Source organism: Acanthaster planci, linkage group LG19 (genome assembly GCF_054643075.1).
Source record: "Acanthaster planci isolate LZ-2023a linkage group LG19, COTS_SCS, whole genome shotgun sequence".
In the NCBI taxonomy this organism is placed as follows: Eukaryota; Metazoa; Echinodermata; class Asteroidea; order Valvatida; family Acanthasteridae; genus Acanthaster; species Acanthaster planci.
In genome coordinates this window covers 4,412,314-4,435,833 of record NC_141795.1, presented here as the reverse complement: position 1 = coordinate 4,435,833, position 23,520 = coordinate 4,412,314, and the positions used below count along the sequence as shown (strand labels likewise).

Below are 23,520 nucleotides of genomic sequence, written 5' to 3'. Positions count from 1 at the left end.
TACAGAAAGAGACTAATCTCATAAAGCAAGAGAGAAAAGTTGAAGCAAACGAGGAAAAAGGACGACCCTTGCTAACGCATCTCGGGACAAAAGGAGTCCAAAACTGCAGCAAATATACAAAGAAAACAACTGCAAAGAAAAATTTAGAAAGTATTGGTGTGATTAAAACTTGCCCCAGATTTCACTTTGCCTTTTGAGTGTTTACAGACCTTTTTCTAGTGACGTCACGATCGTGCTGGACCTATGATGTGTTGTGATGGTAATCTACGTATTCAAGATAAACAAGTCAAGCATGCAGCGTTCGCACGTGCACTTGCACGTGGTTGAAGCTGCCCATAGGAATATATATGATCAGCGTGGCCATGGCGGTCCACACGTGGTGGTGTTTTTACATTAAGTCACGTGGGTGAAAAAGGTCCATATGTATCCGTTTCATTACAACAAGTACATGTACACAACCTTTTGTTTACCGACATTGTTTATTTTAAATAATTTCATCCCTACAATTGATGCCATTTTCCAAGCTTTCAGGTGCGTGCGCATACACACAGAGTGCAGAGTCTATTTGGTGCGCGAATGCAACATTGTTTAAGTTAATTTGATGTCACGTCAGAGTTGATGTTGGTGAAAAACCGGCTGGACGAGCCGGTCGATTAACATTCAGAATTTCTATGGGGGCTTGCGGAGCCGGTGTGGCACAAAATTCGGACTTGTCGACCGCGGGAACATGCGTAGGAGGCTGGGAGCTCATTCTTAGCGGCGCTATTCAATCTGGATGGTAACATCGACCTCGTAACTTGTAGAACTTACATCGTGTACAACAGAAACTTGTTTGTCACTTTTAGTTGTATATTGGTTTTCGGGTCCGTTGCTAATGCTGAATATGATAAATGGGATACAGTTTCTTGTTCTTTAAGTTCTCGACCTCTAAAATGCATGCACAATATAATAATCAGTCCCCATCAATTCCAATCTCGCGGTACCCTGATGTCTCGAATTCGAATACAAACTCGGTTATTGTCAAGTAGAAGGCCCCGATGCCCCTTCCTCCAAAAGCCCCGCCCTCTTGTTGGCGAATGAAGTGGCATTGTTTACCTTTGTTTCGTATTCTGAGCTTCGCATATTTGATCAAAACTATAATTGTGAGATGCGAATCCGACGTCTAAGACAAGACAAGTTACCAGCCCGTACTCTTCCCCCTAACCGGCTGTTAATGCAATCTTAGGTCCAGGCTTCCAAGTGATCTGATCTACGCGACGGGTACCGAAAGATTGCTACCAAGGGCTCCCAAGATTATGAATAAAGCAGGCACATGTCAAAGATCGAGAATCTTAGTGATATCACACCCCGAAGAAACCTCAGTTGGACAACATCAATGTTTGAAAATTTTCAATTTTAACCTTATTGGTGTGCAGCTTTTGGAAAAAGGTTGCAGGTTTTTTTTTGGGGGGGGGGGGCATCTTCCGTTGCGTAGGGTTGAAATCGAGGATGCACTGACAAACTTCGGCCCCTTACATAGACTTGGAAAATCTATACCATAGGAGCTGTCCCAGGTTGCATGTAGGTTGCAGGAATGAGCCCACAAAGGTGTGGTTATACGTTTTACATTCACGAATTCGGTTACCGCTGACACTAAATACCCGATTCGTATACGGCTTGATATCAAAGAGAGCGGTCCGTGAGAGACAGTGAAAAAAATGCGTTTTGTCGATCAAAGGTTCTGTCTGTGCAAACATAAAGTGCGAAGACCACTATCACTTTAAGATCAGGCAAACCGTAGCATTTAAATGCAGAAATCGGGAGCAACTCTGAGAGCGTGGTTCGAACCTAGCTCAAAGATGTGGGATAGCCCATGCTAGAGAGGACAGCAGGCCGCGCCGACATGACTCCCATTCCCCGAGTTGTTTACCTGCGACCGGCGGCATCTCCCTTTCCTTTTACCGCCGCCGGCCTCCCTGTGTAATTCCGCCCTTCATCCAACACAATTACCGCGTAATGGCAGCCGCACCGTACGCGGATGGGATCATCGTAAATCGAGTTTGGTACTCAGCGCCGGCGACTCGAAGACTGGCGGGAAAGTCCGAGAAAAAACACCAACAGGCGGGAGAGCTTAAAAGCGTGTGGAACGGGAAGAGATCCCTTCAGTAATTCATTCAGGAATTGACTAGCTCTCCCTGGGACGACGCTGCGACTGTTCCTATACATTCAACTACGGCAACATCACGTTCACGTTCTAATGTAAACGACGGCTATAGCCTCGCAGCTCTTTGTTGGTCGATCCTTGCCTGATACGGACGTTCGCGTCCTTCTGAGCGAACCCCGACATCATGTGACTTCAAACACGCCTAAAAAAGAAGGAAAAGAGCGGGAAATCCGACCAAAGCAGCCAACAGAATCAATAAATAACCTTTTCTTTCCAGGTCCGACTGGACCACTATGCAATCATGGTACAATGAAGCTGTGCGCCAACTGAAACCCGTGCCAAGGGTCGTCTGTGTTGAGATTGGAAGGACACAGCGAGTCATGGATTTAGAAGGGCCCTTCAACAATAAGCAGTGGAAGCAATTACACATGCGCCTAAGGGACCATTTTGTATAATGTCCTGAAGACTGGTTCATATCATAACCCACACATAATTAATTGGCACCATGCCTGCTTATTCTCTTCGCCAATCTGGTTACGGTTTGGGATTGCTGGGAAGAAGCGAAGAACTTGCTTTTAGTTTTAAATGTTCCTCACGTCTCACATATTTTACTTAACTCTGCCAGGTCGCCTTTAAAATATAGCGCATACCCCCGACATCTTGCGACGCGACTCGTTTTCCTCATGTAATTCATTTTTCATAGATCTTTACTCCGCGCCGCCACTCGCTCCTTCCGCGGTCTGTGCGTCTCTAATTACATAATCCATGGACGGGAATCGACGTGCCTGGTTTACCTAACCGCAAATAACGTTATATCCGCCGATGGACGGGGAGTCCGTCATTTAAGAGCCGTGGATTGCTTGGGATGAGTGAGTAGAGAGTTGAAAAACAGAGCACCGCGTCGGTCTTCGGGAATGGGGAAATGAAAGCGCATGGTATATGGAGACCCACTCTCCCCCAAAGGGTTAATGTGTGATCGGCCGGGGTTCCTGAACAAATCATGACGGTTGTGATAATCGAATAACCAGGCGGCGGCGGCACCGACTCCAAGATTTCTTTCGCGGGCCGGAAAGAGATAAACAGAATCGCGGGCCCCGAATTACATCGAATTTTAAACGCGGCTCGGTCTGGGGATTCAAAAAAAAAAAAAAAAACCGTTGTGATGAATAATGCGAAGCGCGTCTGGCCAGTTAAGATCGCACGTCAGATTCTAATAGCGTCGCTTTCTGCGGTAGAAATTCGCGCCGGCTTTTAAGAGGTTGTCTAGCGCTTTCGCTTTTTGTTCTCTTCTGGCTTTTTCACTCGGTCAACATAGCCGAGAGGGCGAAATCTCACTGTGCGCTAGGACAAGCATCTCCTGCGCACTCAAGTAAGGAGATTTTCATCCACTTTAACGCATCGGCTCCCAAATGCCTCGCATTGTTCTTTGATTAAAAGCGCATTTCGGAACGGCTACTATATGCAAAGTTTATGGACAAATGCTATTTTGTAACAGAAAGGCACGATAGTATAGAGTTGGGGAGAGATTCAAGTGGAGAACAGGCCGTGTCTTTAACAATAATCAAATTGTTTTCTCAGTGTAACAGCGCCCTCTAACAGTCGGGTGTACGAGTCACTGTGGTTGAAAATCTACAAAGTGGGATTACGGGGCTGGAGCCTGAAATTGCTTGCTTTTTACTCGACGATCTTTATACTTGTTTTGTACGAACATTCTGCGTTGTGAACTCTTTTCTTGAGTTACAAATCGCGCGAATGGTATTCTGGCAGTAAGTTTGTCGAAACCACACTCTCATTTTGGAGGAAGATTTCAAACGCAGATTTGTGAATAAACAAACAAGCAGAAATAGGCACTGTCAAAAATCATCGGTACCGCGTCAAATTGCATTGCTACCTTTTTCTGCGAACAGTTCTGCCACAATTCAGTGAAGCATTGAATCGAGATGTAGATAAAATGCCCCTACAGGCAGATACGTGTACGTGTGATCACTGCTCACTCACAAAGGCCCCTGGAAATAGCTAAAGCATCGTGGCTGACTGTTTAGACAAATCGTCCAATGCATTTTGTGAAACACCTGCACACTGCTTTTCCGTCATTACTGGGGGGGGGGGCATTCTGACGTAAATATTAAAAGTTTAGGGGAGAATTTGGGACGTAGTTTTTTATGCCCCTCTCCGCTTTCAAAGTTATTCCGAATGTGGGCTTGTTTTATTTTTTGTAATCCATCACACTGTTTTGTAAGAACGTTTCCACGCGCTCTCGGACAATGATCCGCGCGAGAATGAAAATGACATACGCCAAGCTGCTGACACCGACCGAGCAAATCTCTCTTTTCCTCCTCCAAACCGCGGATCGAGCCAGGAGAGGAATATCAAGACACAACAACCGCTATTGGATTGCCTGCAAGTGCAGGATACGCAACTCGCTTCGGGCCAACAGAGATATTCGGTTCGGTTTGAAGCATCGCCGCCGAGATTCCGTCGGAAGTTGTCGAGCCGTGGGTAGAGGAACCGAAAGGACACTTCACGAGCGGTCTTTTGTGAAGCCCCGGCAGGTTATTTTTGTCCGTTTCCGTTGCCTGCCCCACCACAATTATTGAGAGTGACTGCTGATCATTCAGATCTATTGCCTTTAGTTCAGGGGACAGTGATGGCGCCAGCACTTTGAAGGCAGGCAGCGAGCGAGGGAGCTATAGCATTATGGTGATTCTACTCACTGAATTTCTTTCTTATGCATTGAGAGATCTTTAACATGTTAGTATACTCTCCCAACCGAAAACGTCCTTATGAACCAAATTCTATACTTTTTTAGAAAGTTCAAGAACACAATGCGCAAGCATCGTATTAAGCATCGTTTCACTAGGAACTGCTCGCAGTCCAATGTTCACATTCCTTTTTACGTCGAGAGCACTTGAAGGAAACATCTGCAGGTGCTCATTTCCCTATTTCAAAGAGAGGGAGGACACACACAGAGCTCTGCCGGGGTACGTGCTCTTTGCCCTCATAGGATGCAGTGTACAATACATTGTAAGTAGACAGATTGCGCCAGCCAAGTCATGTGACCTACAGTGGGTCAACAAAGCCCATAGCAATGTGTGTTTTAATTGTTGTTTACCAAAAGTGAAGCCAATTTTCGATGTAGTACCCAGTTCATCTGCAGTGTGTGTATGGTACTGACTTTCGGCTTTATTTTTGATGATACTTACGACACGCTTTGCTTTGGGAGGACGCTATGTTTTATACTCATAACAGGTCACATGATTTAGTGGGTGCCATTGGTCTATTCAGTACGTAGCATTTTGAAAATCCCATATAAAACATATACATACATAGATACATATTCTTTTTCACTTTGGGTTTCTACATAGCTGAGACCCCAACCCACAAAACGGCAACATGCCCTATAGAGGGCGCCGTACAGTGAGCATGAACACAACTTACTGTGGCTCATGCTGAGCTGTGAACATTAAGCGAACCAAAGCAGGTCTAGCTACTTTCAGGGACTTACAGTCATGGCCACCAATTCAAGGTTTCAAAATGGAATCCTTTCCTTTTATCAGTGGGCAGTGGTTATTTAAGCGCGTATATTGTAAGTTGTAGGGAAACACGCGTAACGTGGCCTTTAAACCCCATATTTCCGACACTTCATAGTACAGGCACAAGTAGGCTAGTCAGGTGTGCGGGTCGTGGCAGAGTACGGGACACTAACACGTTATTTGTTGCTGAAAAGTCGATTACCTTTGCTCAACGTTTGGTATGAGGTTTAAGAAACATCTAACACCTTTTCCCCAACGTTCAAATATTCATATGAGCCAGTTGAACAGATATGAACTTGATTGACACGCAAACTGCCAAATTTTGACACCAAACTTACCCCGTTTTGGCTTGGTATCCACAGGCTTTTCTCCACCATACCACCGTGTACCAGACGTATCTCTAAGTATCTTAGAGTAAATGAAGAGGTATTAGAACCAGTCTTGTGAGGCATCGAATCAAAAATGACCACGGCTAGTGTAGTTCTGACAGCCACTTAACGGTTGATAAAGGGTCATGTGCCGCGACTCAATTGACTTACAAAGCCGTTGCACTTACACAACAGCAAAGCTTTCAGAAGGTCCAGCATCAGACTGTTTTTTTAAGGTAAGGTACGCATGCGCAAGCGTTGAAGGATCATTATGTGATAACCATTCCATTTATACGTCTGTAATATTCACATTTCATAAAAGGACTTAAGTGTCTCGTGTAACTGTCAAAGCGAAACTTCCTGAGAGAAGGGCATGGTTTACTTGAAATTTACAGAAGAGGAGCATCAACAAAATTAATATTCAAATAAATGATGTTTGTCGATGTAGGCCCAGGAATGACTGAAAAGATTACCAGTTGATTGTCAGGGTCAAGATAAATTTGAAATTTCATGGAAAGTACATTCTGGAAAGGTCTCGAATATGTTGGACTTTTAGAATTGTGAGAAATTGTAAAAGCCTTGAGCAGTTTGGAGACACAGAGCAGCAAACGTCACTGTGATACAAAATCTTGCAACGGTCATCTTCATTGGAGATGATGTCACGATTCCTTTGTATATCATAATCCTTTCTTATCTCTCTACACTTTTGTTAAAGGCACGAACGTCCTCGCTATACAGAGGCGATTCACCGGGGCCTCACACGTCTCCCCCCCCACCCATCAGGAAAATGAGTTCTGTCTTTCTGTCCCAGCGTGACTTCTGGGTGAACGTCCTTAGATTGTGTCATCTCTTACGGCCTGCCGTCGTCCTGGCGGGTTTATCTTAGATCGCACGCCCACTCCTGACGGCTTGCGAGGTCCCTCGCGCTGTCGTAAGAACCTGCTCTCCCTCTTCCACTATCAGCTCGTCGCATCGCCCCTTGCCCTGTCTTCGATCGGTTTACGTGGATGAAGAGAAAGTAATAAAAAAAATCCATTCGTTTCCAGTTCCTCACATTCGTCCATGCGTCTTACATTTCCATCCGACGACCGTTCTATATATCGCTTTCATAACAAGAATTCTTTTTCCGCTGAAAAGCGAGTTCGAAGACGTAAATTTCCTAGACTTCAGATAAAACAAAATGGAAGATTAAGACGATATGGACTGAATGCTGCCGATCGTGTATATCTTGTCTAATGTGTCATTGCAAAATTATTGTCAGAACACGGTGGGCTTATTGGACATTCTTGTATTATTGTTTAGTTTTGTTAATTTTAATGATGTTTTCCTTCGCTAAGAGCTTGGGAATTGACAATTTATCTTGGAAGGGTCTGGTGGTGGTAATGAAAGCTGGCCTTACGTTAGGGACCCCGAAACTAGCAATACTAATGCGCCTCAGGATAACGAATCATGACATCAATCTAAGGTTTTTCGTGCGATCGAGCTTTCTCAGCTGCATGAGAGCCGTTTTCCTTCGTCTATGGCACAGGCTCCACGGTACATAGCCCACGGTCATCAGCAAACGTGGAGCTGTTTGCTTCGCCCCGACGCGACGTGATCGGTCCATGAAAGCTGAGGGGCGCGGCCTAGCCGCGCCATATCTTGTACACGTGGAACACTGTATAGAGGACGGTGCTGGCGCCTTCTTTCTGCTTAAACAGATAGATTTGTTCCGCCTGGGCTATCGGATCAGGTGTTGGGACAGAGACGGCGATCAGGGCTCGACCGCTGCACGAAGAGGACTTCTTTAGGGCGAGGGCGAAGGACGGGGGGGGGGGGGTTAGATATCACCCCGACTCCCAAGGGGAACCAGAGCTGTAGGCTCATTTATTCACCGACCTAGCCATGCGTAGACAGACCCGGGCGTCACAATTACAGATAATTCTTGAGAGAAAAACGCAAGGGAGGATGTACAATGGTTCCCCTCATCTTCTATCACATGAAAGACGATTTTACTCCCAAATGAGAAATATTATGTACACTAATCCGCGTTTTCTTGGAACGATATCAAGGAATTTGGAAAAGTAATTACACTGTGTGCAATTTTGCTCTGTAAAAACCTATGCAACCACAGACCCTCGACGGACCCTCTATGCGCGCCACTAAGCATCCCTGTGACTCGACCGGTCTAGTTTTATCTTCGTGTATTTACAACCACCCAGAAGGCATTAATAGCAGTATTCGGCTGGATTCTCTGAAGCAGCTGTATGGTGACGTCCAGTTGTGCTTTCAAACCAGTCTGTAAAGAGAAAGGATGCGCCTTAATAGACAAAAATAGCCTGGCAGCTGCAAGCCTTAGTCGACGCGTGCGATAGTATTTTTGCAGTGGTATAACAGAGGGCGCCATGTCACATTTGGTGCTGCTCTTTTTGTTCAGTTTTTTTTTGTTGAGCGGTCTTATTTCATCTGTCTGCTGTTTTGTAATGACGAAATGATTAGGGCGATCTTTCTGTGTGATCTACATAGGCATGCGCGGGAAACACTTACTTTGTTTTTGCTTTTCATTGGCCGTGCTTAAGTTGCGGTCAAATATCCGGGACACCCAACACTGTGCATATGCAAGGCGCTGACTGCGCGGCCGATTTGCCTCAAATTGAATTTTGTGCAAGAAAGATCGAGCGTAGTGCTTAACTCCCGAATATTCTGTGCTCTCATGTGTATGTACCGTAGGGCTGACCTTGGGTCACAGATCATGTGAAAATCTGACAGACAACTCACGGAAGTTAAAACGTTCCCCTTGACCCGCGTAAAGGCGTTTCCATAATGCGCATGTCAGTTGCCTGGACTTAGGGTGTAAGTGTGGACTTACGTAAAACGTGGCAAACAAATGCAGGTACGGAACGGACCAGAAACATACATATCAAATCACGCTTTAAGGGCTATAATAGATTTAGGAACGAAACAAATGATAATATTATTGCGCACCTATAGCCGGGTCAAAAATAGTGCGAAGGATGGAAAGTAATTCTTGCTGCAGCTGGCCATTGGGGGAACATCCATCCGAGAGATTAAACAAATCAATTTCTGTCACACAACCTGCCTATATAACCCTATGCACGAAACTCTTGAATGTTTAAAATGCAATAGCGACTCCCTGCACTACCAGCCAACTGAGTCCACACCTTCGATATTTATTAGTTTCGACCGCAGAGAGCGGGGAACATGGGATGCGTGACAACTCAGCGGATGGCGTAACTATACCGAGGCGGGGAAATATCGATCAAGATAAAAAGGTTGATGGTAAGTGGTCGGTGGGCATTTCTTTCAGCAAGGAATCTGGGCCAAGAACGAGAAAGTCGGGTAATTACTCCGCGGTGCGATAAGGAACAGATGACTGGCTGGATCAGTGAGAACGACTTGGAACGTTTTATCTTGTCACAGTCGAGCGGTAGCCGTTAAAGCAATGATTTAAGGATTGAAGACAAGGATTCCTAGGAAGGTATGTGTTGCAGAGCAAAATTGGAGCGAACTCGCCACTCCACAAGAGTGATTTTCAAACCCAAGCGTAAAGGAAACGCAAAGCTTTGCGCGTAGCCAGTGTCCCGATAACAGTTGAAGAGAACTGTGTTATACTAGTGTGTTTTAGACGGTTGTACAGTCTGACGGCAGGCACAGATCACGGTCAATTTCAGTCACTGTGCATGCTGTGTCTAACAAGTAAGGCAGGGCCCGCTCAGAGGAAAGGAGGTCGTAGCGCCCTCAGCAACTCAGCTCTAAATCGAATTCGCTGTTTATGAGGGCGCTCTCCAGCTACCCAATTTCAGCGGTATCCCTGAACGTATTGTATACATTTGAAAACCTGTAATGGTACCAGGTGATTTAGGGGGTCAGAATGAAATCGTAGAATACAGTCTGGTTCTTTCAATTTAACGTTTTCAAATGAATACGTTATGTTGGGAAATCTGACTGAAATTGGGTCCCCTGCGAATACGCTGGATACATGTTCACACATGTTATACACATGTATAAGCCCTCTGCTTATGCATGTAAATGTACATGTAGGCCTACCTAGTGCTTTGGCCTACCTTTGGCTTCGAGTTATGTAAGTGTACGATATGCAGTATCAGTGCTAACAATTATTCCGGTGGTCGGACTTCTGTGCATTTCTACATAGTATCGAAAAGCACGAAGGGGAATTTTGCCATTTGTGGTGTGTTAATTAACAGGCAACTCAGTGTCAGGGACGTCATGACAACCGCGAAACTTAATCAGAGAGTGGGCCAAGGCAAAACCCGTTTTGTTCACATCGGGATGTGTTGAAATCATAACTCCCATACATGTCCTGTGATTTTAATGCTGCCTAGCTGTACAGTTTATAAACTTACTGAACTGTTCCACATCTAGGGTAGCTCACGGTAACAAAATGTGCATGGCTTCCCTGTCCCCACCCCCAAAAAACGACCAAATGCAATAAGCCTTTTGCGAGTTAAATCTAAATAAATCTGTTGCAAACTTTTGCTTAGTTACATAAGAGACGCCTTGCAACATAGTGGACAAGAAGGGCACAAAGGAACCAGTCCAGAGGTGGTGGTTACTGTGTTTATATGCAAAAGCTTACCCCGAATCACGAGGTATAGCAACAGTGTTTTAGTCTGGGGAATTCAAATCATTATGTTTATGTGCAATCAGATAACTCAGTGTACCAGATTTTATTCAAATTTAACTTGCAAATAGCTTATTCATATAGTTTGACTTCATTTTAGCGTGCAGTGTTCAAATTCAAGGAAATTCTCCGCCAAGCAGAAGCGCACAAAAAGTACCCTTAGGCCTACGGATTCTTTCGAAAAGAGGGGTCTGTTTGGGCCAAGAAATGGTGGGATTGTGTCAGTATGGCCCAGGATCATTTCTGTAGATTCAAGGCCACCCATCTGGCAATGCTGACAAAATGTGATTGAAAAGTTGTCAGAAGAGCCCGAGGAAGGTGAGGGATAACATTTGAAAAATGGCCGCTGAGAAGACTTGGGAACATTCACTTTTTGGGCCGGGGGGCTGAGTTAACTTACCAAAAATTCAAAATCAAATGAAATCTGAAGGACCAAACAACACGTTGTTGTTTGTTTGAGAGGCCTGGGGACTTCAGTTGCCGGCAATGGGGCTCCAAACTTGGTTGATTTTACTCTATTTTCAATGGAGCTTGAATTGGTTCAGTGCACCCTGTAGCTTCCAGACCGTAAATAGTAAATGGCGCCACCAAGCGGTAGGTTTTTTTATGGATTTTCCCAAAGACTTGCAACCCTGACGTTTCAAGGTTCTTTCTGAATCGGTATTAACTAGCCTGGTGCTGAGGTATTTTGACCGGATCATGTGATGTTTACCAATGCAATATGACCGAAGTTAGCCGGCCCACGGTTACCTGTGCTGTAGTCAAGCATAAACTCTGGAGGTCGACCGACTATTGAAATGGACAGGTAATCAGTAATCTAATGAATGGATTCAACGAAAACCTATTGGTTGGACCAGTTGAGGGCAAATAGGAAGAACATGGCAAACATTACACTGGCTGAAAATGGTGAGAGAGAGAGCTTAGGACCGATCGTCGAAGGAACACAAGTAAGTCTTCACTCGGTAGGGCCCACTGACATGACCAGCAGTAGTTACTCTACACTGTAGTACTACTTGTACATGATATGTACATCATAGGTTTACCAAAAAGTACCACATGTAGTACTCAGTTAGGCCAGGAATGCGAGACAGTACACTCGCATTCCAAGTTATTCAGGTGTTGTTACATGTACATGTATGTAGATGTCACAGAAAATCATCATGTTCTATCACTTGACATCTTTTCACAAACCCTGTCATAGGCCCTGCCTGTGAGAAGTAAATTCTTCCTTTTTTTCCCTGCAAAAAATGACTGTCATGACTGTTAACACATGGTTCAGGATGTCAGGATGTGCTTTTGCCTTCTGATGGGTGGCCCATACCACTGTACTTTACTGTGATCCCATCCTATGCTAGTTATTGGCAACTCTTCCTAAGTTGTGGCTACCTCCAGAATGTTACTGTAGGGTCCGACGTCCGCTCTGCTCCCACGTGGGAGCGGCGCAGACGTCGGACCCCACAGTTCTGGGGTGGGAGCGGAGCAGACGTCGGACCCCACAGTTCTGGGGGTAAGTTGTTGCTATGTTATTGAATTTGGTTGGCAACACTTTTTTTAGTATACTGATAGGACTCTGCCTCTATCATGTCTATGTGACATATATGCAACCTTCAATTTTCAAATGCTAAAATTGGTAAGCATTTCACTTTTCTGCCAGGGGAAGGGTTACTAACTTCTCTGTCACCAGTTTGAAATTTCCTCCCAAAAGTGGTATATCAGCCTGTGACGGGACTGTGTACCAGTCTGATTATGTAATTTCAAGTGCATTATGGGAAAGCAAGTCTCATAGCTTGTCAAGATGGTTCCTGTGACTTGATCATGTATACATGAGAATAAATGTGATTGTTGCTGGCTGTAATTAATGAGCCTCCAACGATGACCCTCATGCCCCACATTGCCATCTGAATCTGTATTGAGGGTACGCACCATTAGAAGTCATCAGCAAGTGATGACAAATAATCAAGTCACAACTAGAATCCTTGGATGTTTCCAGACCAGTATCATAGGGTTTGAGCTCCCACCCCCAAGTAATTAGCACAGCGTTGCTGCATTTCCTTCCCACCGTGCCTCTCTGCGGTATCAGCGATAAGGCTTATTTTGTTCCCAGTTCATGAGGCACTGATTCAAAGACCGTTTCAAAACCTTTTTTTTTGTCAATTCATCCTGCATAAAGAGCAAATTATGTTCAGAAAAGAACAAAAGGAAAGAAATCTCTCACTCAAACGTACATGTAGCTCATCAATCATGTCAACATACATGTATGTATGCATGTGCTCAGTAGCCTTAGGGTACATGTTCGTGTGTTTATGTATATGTGATCCTTGGTATTATGTAGAGTCATTTAAGAGGACTCGACATCTCTGGTTTTATTGATTTATTCTGGAGAATCAATGCGATGAAAGGAGACATTTTAAAAAGATGTCATCTCCAATCCGGTCAGTGTCCGAGTGACGCCGACGCGGCCCGCATTTGAAATATCAATTGTGTGCGATTGACTGGGAAAATGAATATTTATGAGGGATGAACAAAAGGATAAACATAATGAATATGGATGATTCTTCCAAAAAAACATACGGGGTATAAAGTTCTACGTGGTGATATACACGGCGTGCTGTACTCTTGTTCAGCTCTCACAGATGAATTTTATGTACATGTACACGTAAGATGCACAGGTTTGTCAGGAATCTTTCTGAATAAAAGAATCCAACATCTGTGAAGAGACCAATTGCAAATTTGGCACAAAGAAATTTTGGTTGGAGGGGCAGTGTGATGTTCCTTGTACACAGTGTACAGGTGTGTTACATGTAAAAGTTTCCAAGGACACTATTAAGCAGCATCAAAGTACAGTAACAGTGGCTGGACTCTGCCTTCCTCAATTATACCTGGCAAGTTACATATGTGGGACAGAGGGATTCGGTACCCCCCCTCCCCGCCACTACATGTCCAACACTCTGGACTAACATTTGTTACCTAACACATCCCCCCAGATGTCCTAAGATTCCAGTCCAACAATGACCAACAGAAGGGGGGGTGCTCTCTGCCACATATCTTGCTTCAACTGTCCTCTATCCTTTTCAATCCAACATTTCAAATGATTGACTAGGCTGGGTTGCAGATTGCAGATAACCATCCATGCACTATGCTTCAAGTGACGATCATTCTTAGTGAAATCTTTCAAGGTGTTCTTGGAGAGCTCAGCCACGGATATTGAAATCACTGGCTCTGGCTACATACATGTAAGCTGACATTGTCAAGCTTGTCTTCATGTAGCTTTGAAAACTGAAAGTTCCCTGAACCATCAGAACCAGTTTGGGAAGTTCTTGGTCTTTCCAGAATACTGCCACATCTTTGGATTCTCTCAGTGTATGCCAAGTTTCCATAACATTTACCTTTGCCTGACTGAGCCCGAGAGTGGAAGGATAGACCTACATTACATGTACAAGTACCGTGGTACATGTACATTATCTTGTGTACATTCTTGAGAAGCATTAAGCCTATTCACCAATTCCTTTACTGTCTTTTTAAAGTCTACAAGTAAGTCACTCTGGTTTTTATTTTAATATGAACTAGAAAAGAGACAGAAATTCTAAACTTACTTCTTGCTATAGTATTTCTCTGATATTAGTCCAACAGTACAATGTACATGTACATATATCACTCAGTTTCCAAATGTTTGTATACAGTTTCAGTAGTTTTTAGATTGTCTGTTTTTCTAAATTCTCAACCATGTGTACTAGTACTAGTACAGTACTGTATGTACAGGTTTACATGTACTTAAATATGTCTGACCTGTTGTCTGCATTGATCCATGCACACTATTGTAACTTGTACACTCTCTACGGCTTCTGAACCTCAACCCTTCCATTTGTGGTCTGTTGTGAATAGGACTGAGATTACAAGCCAGATTAAGCCATTGCATGCTTGTTCATAAGTGACTGATTGGTTGTTCATAAGTGACTGATTGGTGTCCGTTATCAGTGTCATGGCAGCAGATGGGAAGTAGGGTATGGTGTAGGAGAGTTGGCCAAACGTTGAAACCGGGTGTACTTTATTCCTAAGTAGACTGTATGTGTCATTTTTGTATGTTATTTGAAAAGCAGCTAAAGGAACAACTTGTATCATCCATGCTTTTGGTACGGCACCCTGATTGATTGAATATCGAACATCATGAATTTCTCCAGTAAATTTCAGCTATTTGCCGGCACACCCTGAGTGGCTTTATTTGAAAATAAAAATGAGAGATAAAGTCTTACAACCTGAAATCTGTCTCTAAGAGCCCATAGATGGAATAAATACCAGGTTATGAAATATTGGTACATGTACGTTTCCGGTCAGCAAAGAAATGTTTCAATTTCCTCAAGTTTGACATTGACCAAATAAGATGGAGTTTTTCAGGATAGTGACCATTTGGAATAGGGCCCTCATTAAAAGCAGTAGAATTAAAGTCTTACTGACGAGGCTGCCCTGATTAAATAAAACAGTAAATAAAAATAAATAAAACTCTTGAGACAGAGTGCAGATTGCCAAGTTTTTGTTTTTAATTTTTGGATTACTAGTTGTTCTTTCCGGATGAATGGAAACATTTCCAAATACAAGTATTTCTTTCTGAAAAGAATGGATTACTCAACCCTAAATTTACACACCAACTTAACTAAATAATAACGTGCTTGCACTTTCCAAAAAGTGGCAAAATTCAATTTCTTTGCTGTAAATTTTCTGCAGGCTTCATGGAAAGCAGAGAGTTTACAGTTCTGAATTTAGAGTAAGTTAGCAGAGTACGTAGCCAACTACATGTACATGTACCATACTCAGATGGCCTTGAGACTCTATTCATAGTTATTTCACATGGATGTATGTACTTTGCCACACAGTACATGTACATGAACGTGTCTGTGTATCTTGTTGGCAAAACACATGCACACATGCATTTTGGAAATTTACTTGCCAGTTGACTTTAGATTGGTTTTCCAATTTTGTTTTGAGCCCTTGCAATGATTGCCGGCTGAGAATTAACCAGTGTCGGACTGTTTTTGTTTCGGTTGATCATCTTTGCAGCTGTCATACCTTGAGCACAGTGCGACAAGGATACCAGACCAGCTGGGCCAGTGGTACGGCAAGCAAGTCACCAGACTAGACCTTAGCTTCAACCACATCAGGTACAGGTCTTGCATCCAACCTTCTGCCATTCTTTTTCATCTTTCTCAATTCCAAATATCGGGCTCACATGTAAGTCTGTTTTAAAAATGTGGGCTTCCAATAATGTTGGAAAACTGAAATAGGGGGGTATCTTTTTGTCAAGATATACACACACTTTCAGCACAAAATGGCAGAGGAAGCAATAACATGTACACACAAGCAGACATCAGATATTGTCCAATCCTTTGGCATATTTGTCAGAATACACATGTGTGTGTACATGTACATATGCTGATCTACATCAGTTGCTCACTCACAGTTTACATATGACAGCTCAGAGAAAAGTTTGAGCAAGACCCTTACGTCAACAATAAATTTAGTTTTTCTCTGGTACCCAGGATGTATTTCATGCACAGGTTACCAGGGAAAATCGACTAGTGGTCGATGGTCACTGTTCAAATATACACACATGTAAACATGATATCTGTATCGCATGTATGTACTGTATTGGACAGATTAGACGCTGGTTACGCATTTATAAATAAGCTACAGGGCAGGCCAAAGTCAACCAGGCACCTCACTCTGCTGAAACCTTGTTGCTCACTTTATACCGGTACATTGGAAAAAGTGATTGCTATTCACTTGCAAGTTTGGATTTCGTCTCGTGCTTGCCTTTGCCCTAGATGCAGTCATGTCTGGTTCATAGCTAATCCTCATCCTCAACGTTATACATGCCACTCCGCACGTACGTGTACGTGTATTGTGGTCCATGCACAAAACATCCCTTTTCCCCAAAGGTCATGGTATTTCAGGAAGAAAGGTTATGCATGTCCTAGTAATGTTGATTTGCAGACACACTGCCTTCGGTGCAGGATATCAAGCAATATAACACTTGACTTTTTAAACAGCTATTTGATAGAATACATGTGCATGTAATTCAGTCCAGTATGTACATGGACTAGTACATGTACATTTCACCTTCTGGAAGAAACAAATAGGCCAGTTACAGTAATTAATTACAGCAACTATTGTAACACTGCACCATTGTGGAATACCTGTAGTTATCAGTATTTACTTGTAACTGATATGCGCAATATGATATGAACCAGATACTGCATTAACCGGTTCACATTACGCGGAGTAGCCATCAATGATTGAACACAGTAACCGGTAATACCTTAGTACCAGACGGTAAAATAAATAAGGACAAAACAAACAAAACCTTCAACAGAAAACCACCGGCTTTGAATCGTCTTCATCAGACAAAATGTTTCGTCCAATTTGCCCAAAACTCTGGAATTAAATGAGTATTCATATACATGTATTTAAATAGTGGATTGGTATATGACAGCCTTGATTTCTGGTGACTCGTTTATGTTTCCTTGCCCGGCAGGTCGTTAGAAGGTCTGGAGAGGTTTGTCAAGTTGGAAGAGTTGATCTTGGATCAGAATGAGTTGACTGACTCAGTCGTCCTTCCACACATGTCCAAACTACACACGCTAGTACTCAATAAAAACAGAATATCCTTTGTTTAAGTTGGTTCATTACACTGCACCTGTAGATGAGCTACATGTCACTTTGCATTTGAAATTATAGTTTTGGAAATTTAAATAATTGACAAAATATTATCGAGTGAAACAAAATGCCTGAGAAGAGTCCTGACTACAGTATCAATGCAAAGGAGAACAAAAAGGGTAGAACTATGCATTGGAACCAGTCAACTGAGTGCCCGACCATTGATGTTAGGAACTGGTTCCAAAGAACTAAACTGGTAACTTTAAAGTACATTGTACTTCACAATAATGTAATAACTTCTCCCCAAAAAATGAAGTTTTTGAAAGGTTTGCAAGGGGAAATTTTGAAAATTAAAAAGCTGTATGGAATATTTAAACCAATTTCATAGTTGTGAAAGAACAGAATTGGCAACTTGAATGCATTTCCTTGTAAGCTTTTCCTTTCCTGTTGCATTTTGAGCGTGAGGTTTTACATTTCCCAAGCTTTATTGCAACAGGGTGCCCGTTTTCAAAACTATCCTTAAATGCGCGCCACTGAAGTGCCAGATTTATTGTTTTATTGCTCAGAGAAGCATTTTTTCACCTGTTCCCCTGAGAAGATTAATGCAGGATTTTAGAAGGGTTGTCTGAGATAATGAAATAGTCTTAACAGTTCCTTGTTACATCAAAGATTTGGAGAGTCTAATGGACCAGCTCAAGGAGCGGTGTCCCAACCTGACGTATCTGAGTCTCCTAGGGAACGAAGCTTGTCCCAATGAGCTATCCAGCACAGACAAGGATGAAGACGACTACCAGAGATACAGGTAAACGCATTGGTTAATTGGCTCAGTGCTCATTGCAATCAAAGCCAGATCCAAATGAGAGACTGAGCTGTTAGTACCAGGCAAAATGGCGCAGTGGTTGTCGCTTGAATTTGTCCACTGCACAACAATTTATGGGCCAAGGAGAAATCTGCAGGGAGCCAGTCAGTGGAAATTGCTCTTACATTGTTTTGGTTGGTTACCTGTTTTTGTTGAGGAAATCCCTGGGTAAGTTCAGGGGATGACTGTGGTTTAACTTTAGTTGGACAAACATCGCCTGAATGAATTGATGGTTTTGACCAGCTAGTCAACCATTTGCAACCAGGTCTCAGGGGCATGGTCACACAGAATAACCAGATCTAGTTACCAGTGCAGAACCATTCATATGAAAATCATTGTACGAGATGTCATGGAGCACGAACGCTGTGAGAGACGCAACCACTGGCAGAGTATGATTGACGAGCAGAGTTTGACATGGCGCAATCAAGTGTATTTGCGTGCACATTTTTAAAAAGTAATTGGCTAGTGGTCAAACGATAGTTCACACCTTAACTTTCACCTTGCAGCGCACAGCACATTTTTTTTTTTTCAGGAGCTCTGTGAGACAGTGTTGTGGTCAAGTCCAGCATAGTTGATCCAGCCTCAAGTCACAAATTATGGAAATAAATATCGGCACAGAGATGAATATAAACTAAGCAGCATTGCCGTCTTTTTTTTTTTTGGCCTGATCTTTCAGATATTACGTGGTGCACAGGTTACCAGGATTAAAGTTCCTGGATTCCAGACAGGTGACCCAGAAGGAGAGAAAAGAAGCAGATAGGGTGGGGTCCTACATGAGGGTGGTCCGAGTCACGGCAGATGAGGTATGAAGGTCAAAGGTCACTCAATTAGTATCAGTGCACTCAGGAAGAAAGACATCTCCTAAAACGTGTATCCATGAAGATGTCATGATTGCTGTGCTACAAAAGGACATGAATTTGCTATTTCTGAAATTTGAGGAGTATTTTCTTGCCCTATTGGTCAAAAAGGTGTTTAACATCAGAGCATGGCTGTTTGTACGGTGTCCAATTTTGATCACTAAATAAGTTTAATGAGCTGGTTCAGTTTTTCAGAAAGGCAAGGCCCTTTGACAACAAGATGCCTGATGTCAGGCCAGTTTGAACATGTTTAGTGTGTGTGAGTTGGTATATGGCGGCATTGAAAGAGCATATTGATGTTCTTGAATCACCTGCAAAGCTCGCCATTTTGAGCTATTGGAATATCTAATTTGCCCATTGAAGAAATAGTCATAACAATTATGTAATTGACATTATATCGAAAAGTGCTCCTTCCCTTGCCTTATATAGGATCCGCACAATTCTCCGGATTCCCCAGACGGTGGTCACCAGTCTTACAATCCCTTGCCAGACACAACTAGACCAACTGATAACCACCAAGGTATGGCTTAGACTGGTATACCTGTCCTCATGCATAATCACAGGCATTGGTTGCTGTAAACCTTGTTGATCATTGCTTGCTTTCCCTTAAATCTTGCTTTTGGATGTTTGATTTGCCTAGATTTGACCTACGCACAGATGTTGGTACCGTGTTGTTTAGGTTGGCTTAGTTCTTCAGGTGAACTTTGGCATGTTTGGGCTTACTCTGCTTGCTTATGGCTTGGTGACCCGCTTTATCGTCACTGTGTAATTGTTTTGTCCTTGTCTCGTGTCATGCCACAGGGACGTTTGGGAAGTGCCGTTATGTTTACTACGGTAGGCACTCAGAGGGCAACCGGTTCATCCGGAACAACGACCTCTAATGCAGAACACCGGCATCAGGGAGTTTGTTTTTATCCAGATCTTGAAGAAGCTGTGCTGGAGTGGTTACTCAAACTCTTTCTCTCTGTTTCAAAAGTTTTTTCACTTGTATATAACCTGATTCAAAGGAAATGAGAAGATTGATCCTTGGACTCTTTCTTGGGAGGATTCCTTTTGGAATGCATGGTTCCACTGGGGACACAGCATCCCCATTTGAAAGCTTCCTCCAAATGGTCTGTGCCCAAAATGCGATGCGGGAACATGTTGATGGAGCGCTAGCATTCCAACGGGAAAGATCCAGCAGAACGAGAATGTTTGCCTTTTTTTTCAGTGCTCCCTTAGCATAACCCTTCCTATTGCACATGCGAGCACTCTTCATTACCTCACCGCATGCTTGAAACATGTCACATGTGAGCACCAACTTGGCTGTGATTGTATAAAACATCCTTGGTGATGTTGGGGCTGGTTGTAAATTACACCAACAGACATGTAGTGAGGACTATTATGGTAAGTATATATCTAGCTAAAAGGCTATATTACACAAGATGCCTCCAGATAGCTTTCTAGATTGTCAGACTTCCAAGTTAAAGAATGGTTCAATTCTGCATCTTGCTTTGCATTCCACCAATCAGAGTCATCATTAGCTCCAATGCCCACTTACTCCATTTAATTAAGAAGCTGTCCTCAGTGCTTCAGTAAGTTTTTTGATGTGCATCAGTAATTGCTCTGTTTAGTCCAGAAAGCTTTATGCTTGGCTTATACTCTTTCTCTTATTCATATTTTTGTCTTTGGTTTGAAATTCATCACTGAAAGTTCTTTTAGATTTTGTCCATAATCTCTTTTTTAGCTGTATGATCGCGAAGGTAACTGGTGCACTTGTTCAACGATGTTGTGTCCACTACTTCAATACTGCAATACTGACAGAATTTCTTCATGTAACAAACTTGTGGTGAATAAGCCTTTTGCGAGTTAAATTTAAATACAATCTGGTACACAGAGTTATCTGATTGCACATAAACACAACAATTTGAATTCTCCAGACTAAAGACACTGTTGCTATACCTCATGATTCAGGGCAAGCTTTTTCATAGCGACCACCATCTCTGGAATGGACTGGTTCCTTTGTGCCCTTCTTATCCATTGAGAACAATGTATTGAGGCAAGGCGTCTCTTATGTAACTAAGCAAAATATTGCCCAGAGCTACAAGGTATAGCAACAGTGTCTTTAGTGTGGAGAATTCAATTGTTATGTTTACGGGAATTTAAAGAGTACTCAGGGTACTGCAACTCGCAAAAGGCGTATTTTCATGAAGTCCTGCATTGAAATGGGAGTGAGGCTGCACTTGCAAAACAGGGCTGTTCAGTTAGTTAGGAGTGCTGCAGAATGGCACTCCCTCTATGGGTAACAAAAAAAGTCAAACTTGGCACCTTGTGACCGTACAACCAGACTTTGATTTGAAACTTTGTTGTACATTTGCTGTGACCAAGTGCATGTCCGTTTATACACCAGTGTTGAAGTCGGTCCATCACAATTTCCATTTTGAGCACCTAGCTGGACCAAGAAAGGGCGCAATTTTCCTAGCAAAGCAGGTTCCTTAGGTTGGAACTACACTACGTTGGTTCACGAATTACTACGAAATGCACGCGCTGCGGTTGCATCGCTACTACAAAATGAACGTTCCTGACCGTTGCGGCTCTTTCGAACCGACGAGGGGGTGCTTCTGCTCAAGGCAGATCCGTCTGGTTACAAGTCCTCTCACGAGACGGGATGAATAGCTAGAAGGGGATACTTTTGGCACAGTTCATTTGAAATGATTGTGACTTGGCTTGGATCTGGATGATTTGTGATGGCCTTGTGATGGGGTCGACTGCAACCTTGGAATGCACACAAATGTGTACCTGCACACAAGTGTGGTTGGCAAACAGGATGGCATTCCATGAGGAAAGTCTTGTGAATGGTGAAAGGTTGCAATTGCAGCCTCTCTCTCAACCTGACCAAGTCAAGAGCCCCTTGAACAAGTTGTTATCCACCCCCCACAGGCTCTCCTGTCAAAATGGTTAACCTCCACTGGTAATATTACACTGCACTTAATAACAATTTGAAGGTTAGAACCAGTGGTAGATTTCACCTCTGGAAACCTACCTAACGATTTTTTATTCCTTTTTAGTAGTTCAAGTTTTAACTAAGGGTTATCTGGGTTAAATTTGAAATTCTTTGACACTTTCATTATTACAACCTATTTCTCTTTGTTGTAATTATCTATTATAATCAAGATGCTATTCGTATTTATAAAAGTTAATGCAGCAATGCACCAGTATTTATTAAGAAATTAATGTTTGTGAAAATTATTTTTGATACATACGAATTATTACTAAAGTTGTACGTGATTCAATGGCATCTGATTTGCCGGTAAAGTGTTGGGTTCAACAGTTTTCACTTTCTACAGAGGGGTACACTTGCCCACCTCTGGATGGCAGCAGACTCGCATGAGCTGGCCATGACAACAGGGTGTTGCCGTTTCCCAGACCTCTGCTTGGTTTTTCGATTTGGCCTCAGAATCAGTCAGAAGCCTCTAAGAGAGCTCGAAATTCCGACCTCATACCCTAAGATTTGATGTTTGATAACACGAACATTGACAGACTAAATAATTCCTTTCATAGACATTTTGATGGCTGAAGTTGGAACTTGCAGACTTAAAGGAAGAGCCCTCTTATCATCTACTATGTACGTCTGCACACACCTGCCAGTGGTTCCAATATTCCAAATCGAACTTATTGTATACAGTCATTATTTACGTACCTTGCCAATACATTGGACGACGCGTTTATTCTTCATGTACAGGATTGTAGCACAGTGGTTTTACTGATCATAAATGACCTTTGTACTTTCGTGCGATTGGTTTGTAGCAACTCCAAAATCTTTTTTTTTTTACCAAACGTTGATGTCTTAAACTGAGACACAAAAACTAGACGAACAGGCTGATTGGTCACTACTACCCTCTCGGATTTTCTTCACTTGTCCAATCGATACACTCATCACGGAGATATATGTTTTTAGCTTAAGATTTGACTAATCCCATGTGTAAATAATCCAGGTGATAATACAACGTATGTATCGAGCGATGGGCGTTAAATTGTAAGTATTCTGTGATTGTATACAAATTGTACATTGCAATATTGTACATGAACATGTACTTTGAAATCAGGTAATACAGCAATACCTAGCTTTTGTTGTTTGTGTTTTCGATTTCCTGAAATACTTTTGTGTCTTTTTGTTCAGAAAAGGTTTAAGATTACCTCGACTTGTCATTGCCGCTGCTAAAATTGCAATTTTATGCTTCAGCGCAAAGTAGGGAATTATTGAGGAAATTCTTTTTTGTACGTTTTATTGATGTGGTTTTGCCTGCGAATGTATTAAGTTAACATTTCTGGCCTTGATCTGAGCTGTGAGACTTTTATAAGATTCATGTCTTCCTTTTGCGAGGCGTTGGTAGAAGGATCTCAGCGTTTGTTCTCAGACTGACTTTAAAGACGCCGGATAGGACCACATACAGCAAATATATAAGACATATAGGCCTAGTGGCATTGTGT

At 42.8% G+C, this 23,520-nt stretch overlaps 1 protein-coding gene across 1 annotated transcript; it reads left to right on the top strand.

Annotated features, from left to right (window-relative positions):
• The first annotated feature begins 11,358 nt into the window (after positions 1-11,358).
• lrmda (leucine rich melanocyte differentiation associated) lies at positions 11,359-23,176 on the top strand. The gene is made up of 7 exons (XM_087129867.1): positions 11,359-11,633; positions 15,739-15,839; positions 17,213-17,341; positions 17,999-18,136; positions 18,870-18,996; positions 19,480-19,570; positions 19,852-23,176. Exons 1-7 carry the CDS (start codon positions 11,511-11,513, stop codon positions 19,929-19,931), a joined length of 789 nt encoding a protein of 262 aa, XP_086985993.1. The 5' UTR covers positions 11,359-11,510; the 3' UTR covers positions 19,932-23,176.
• Positions 23,177-23,520: the final 344 nt, after the last annotated feature.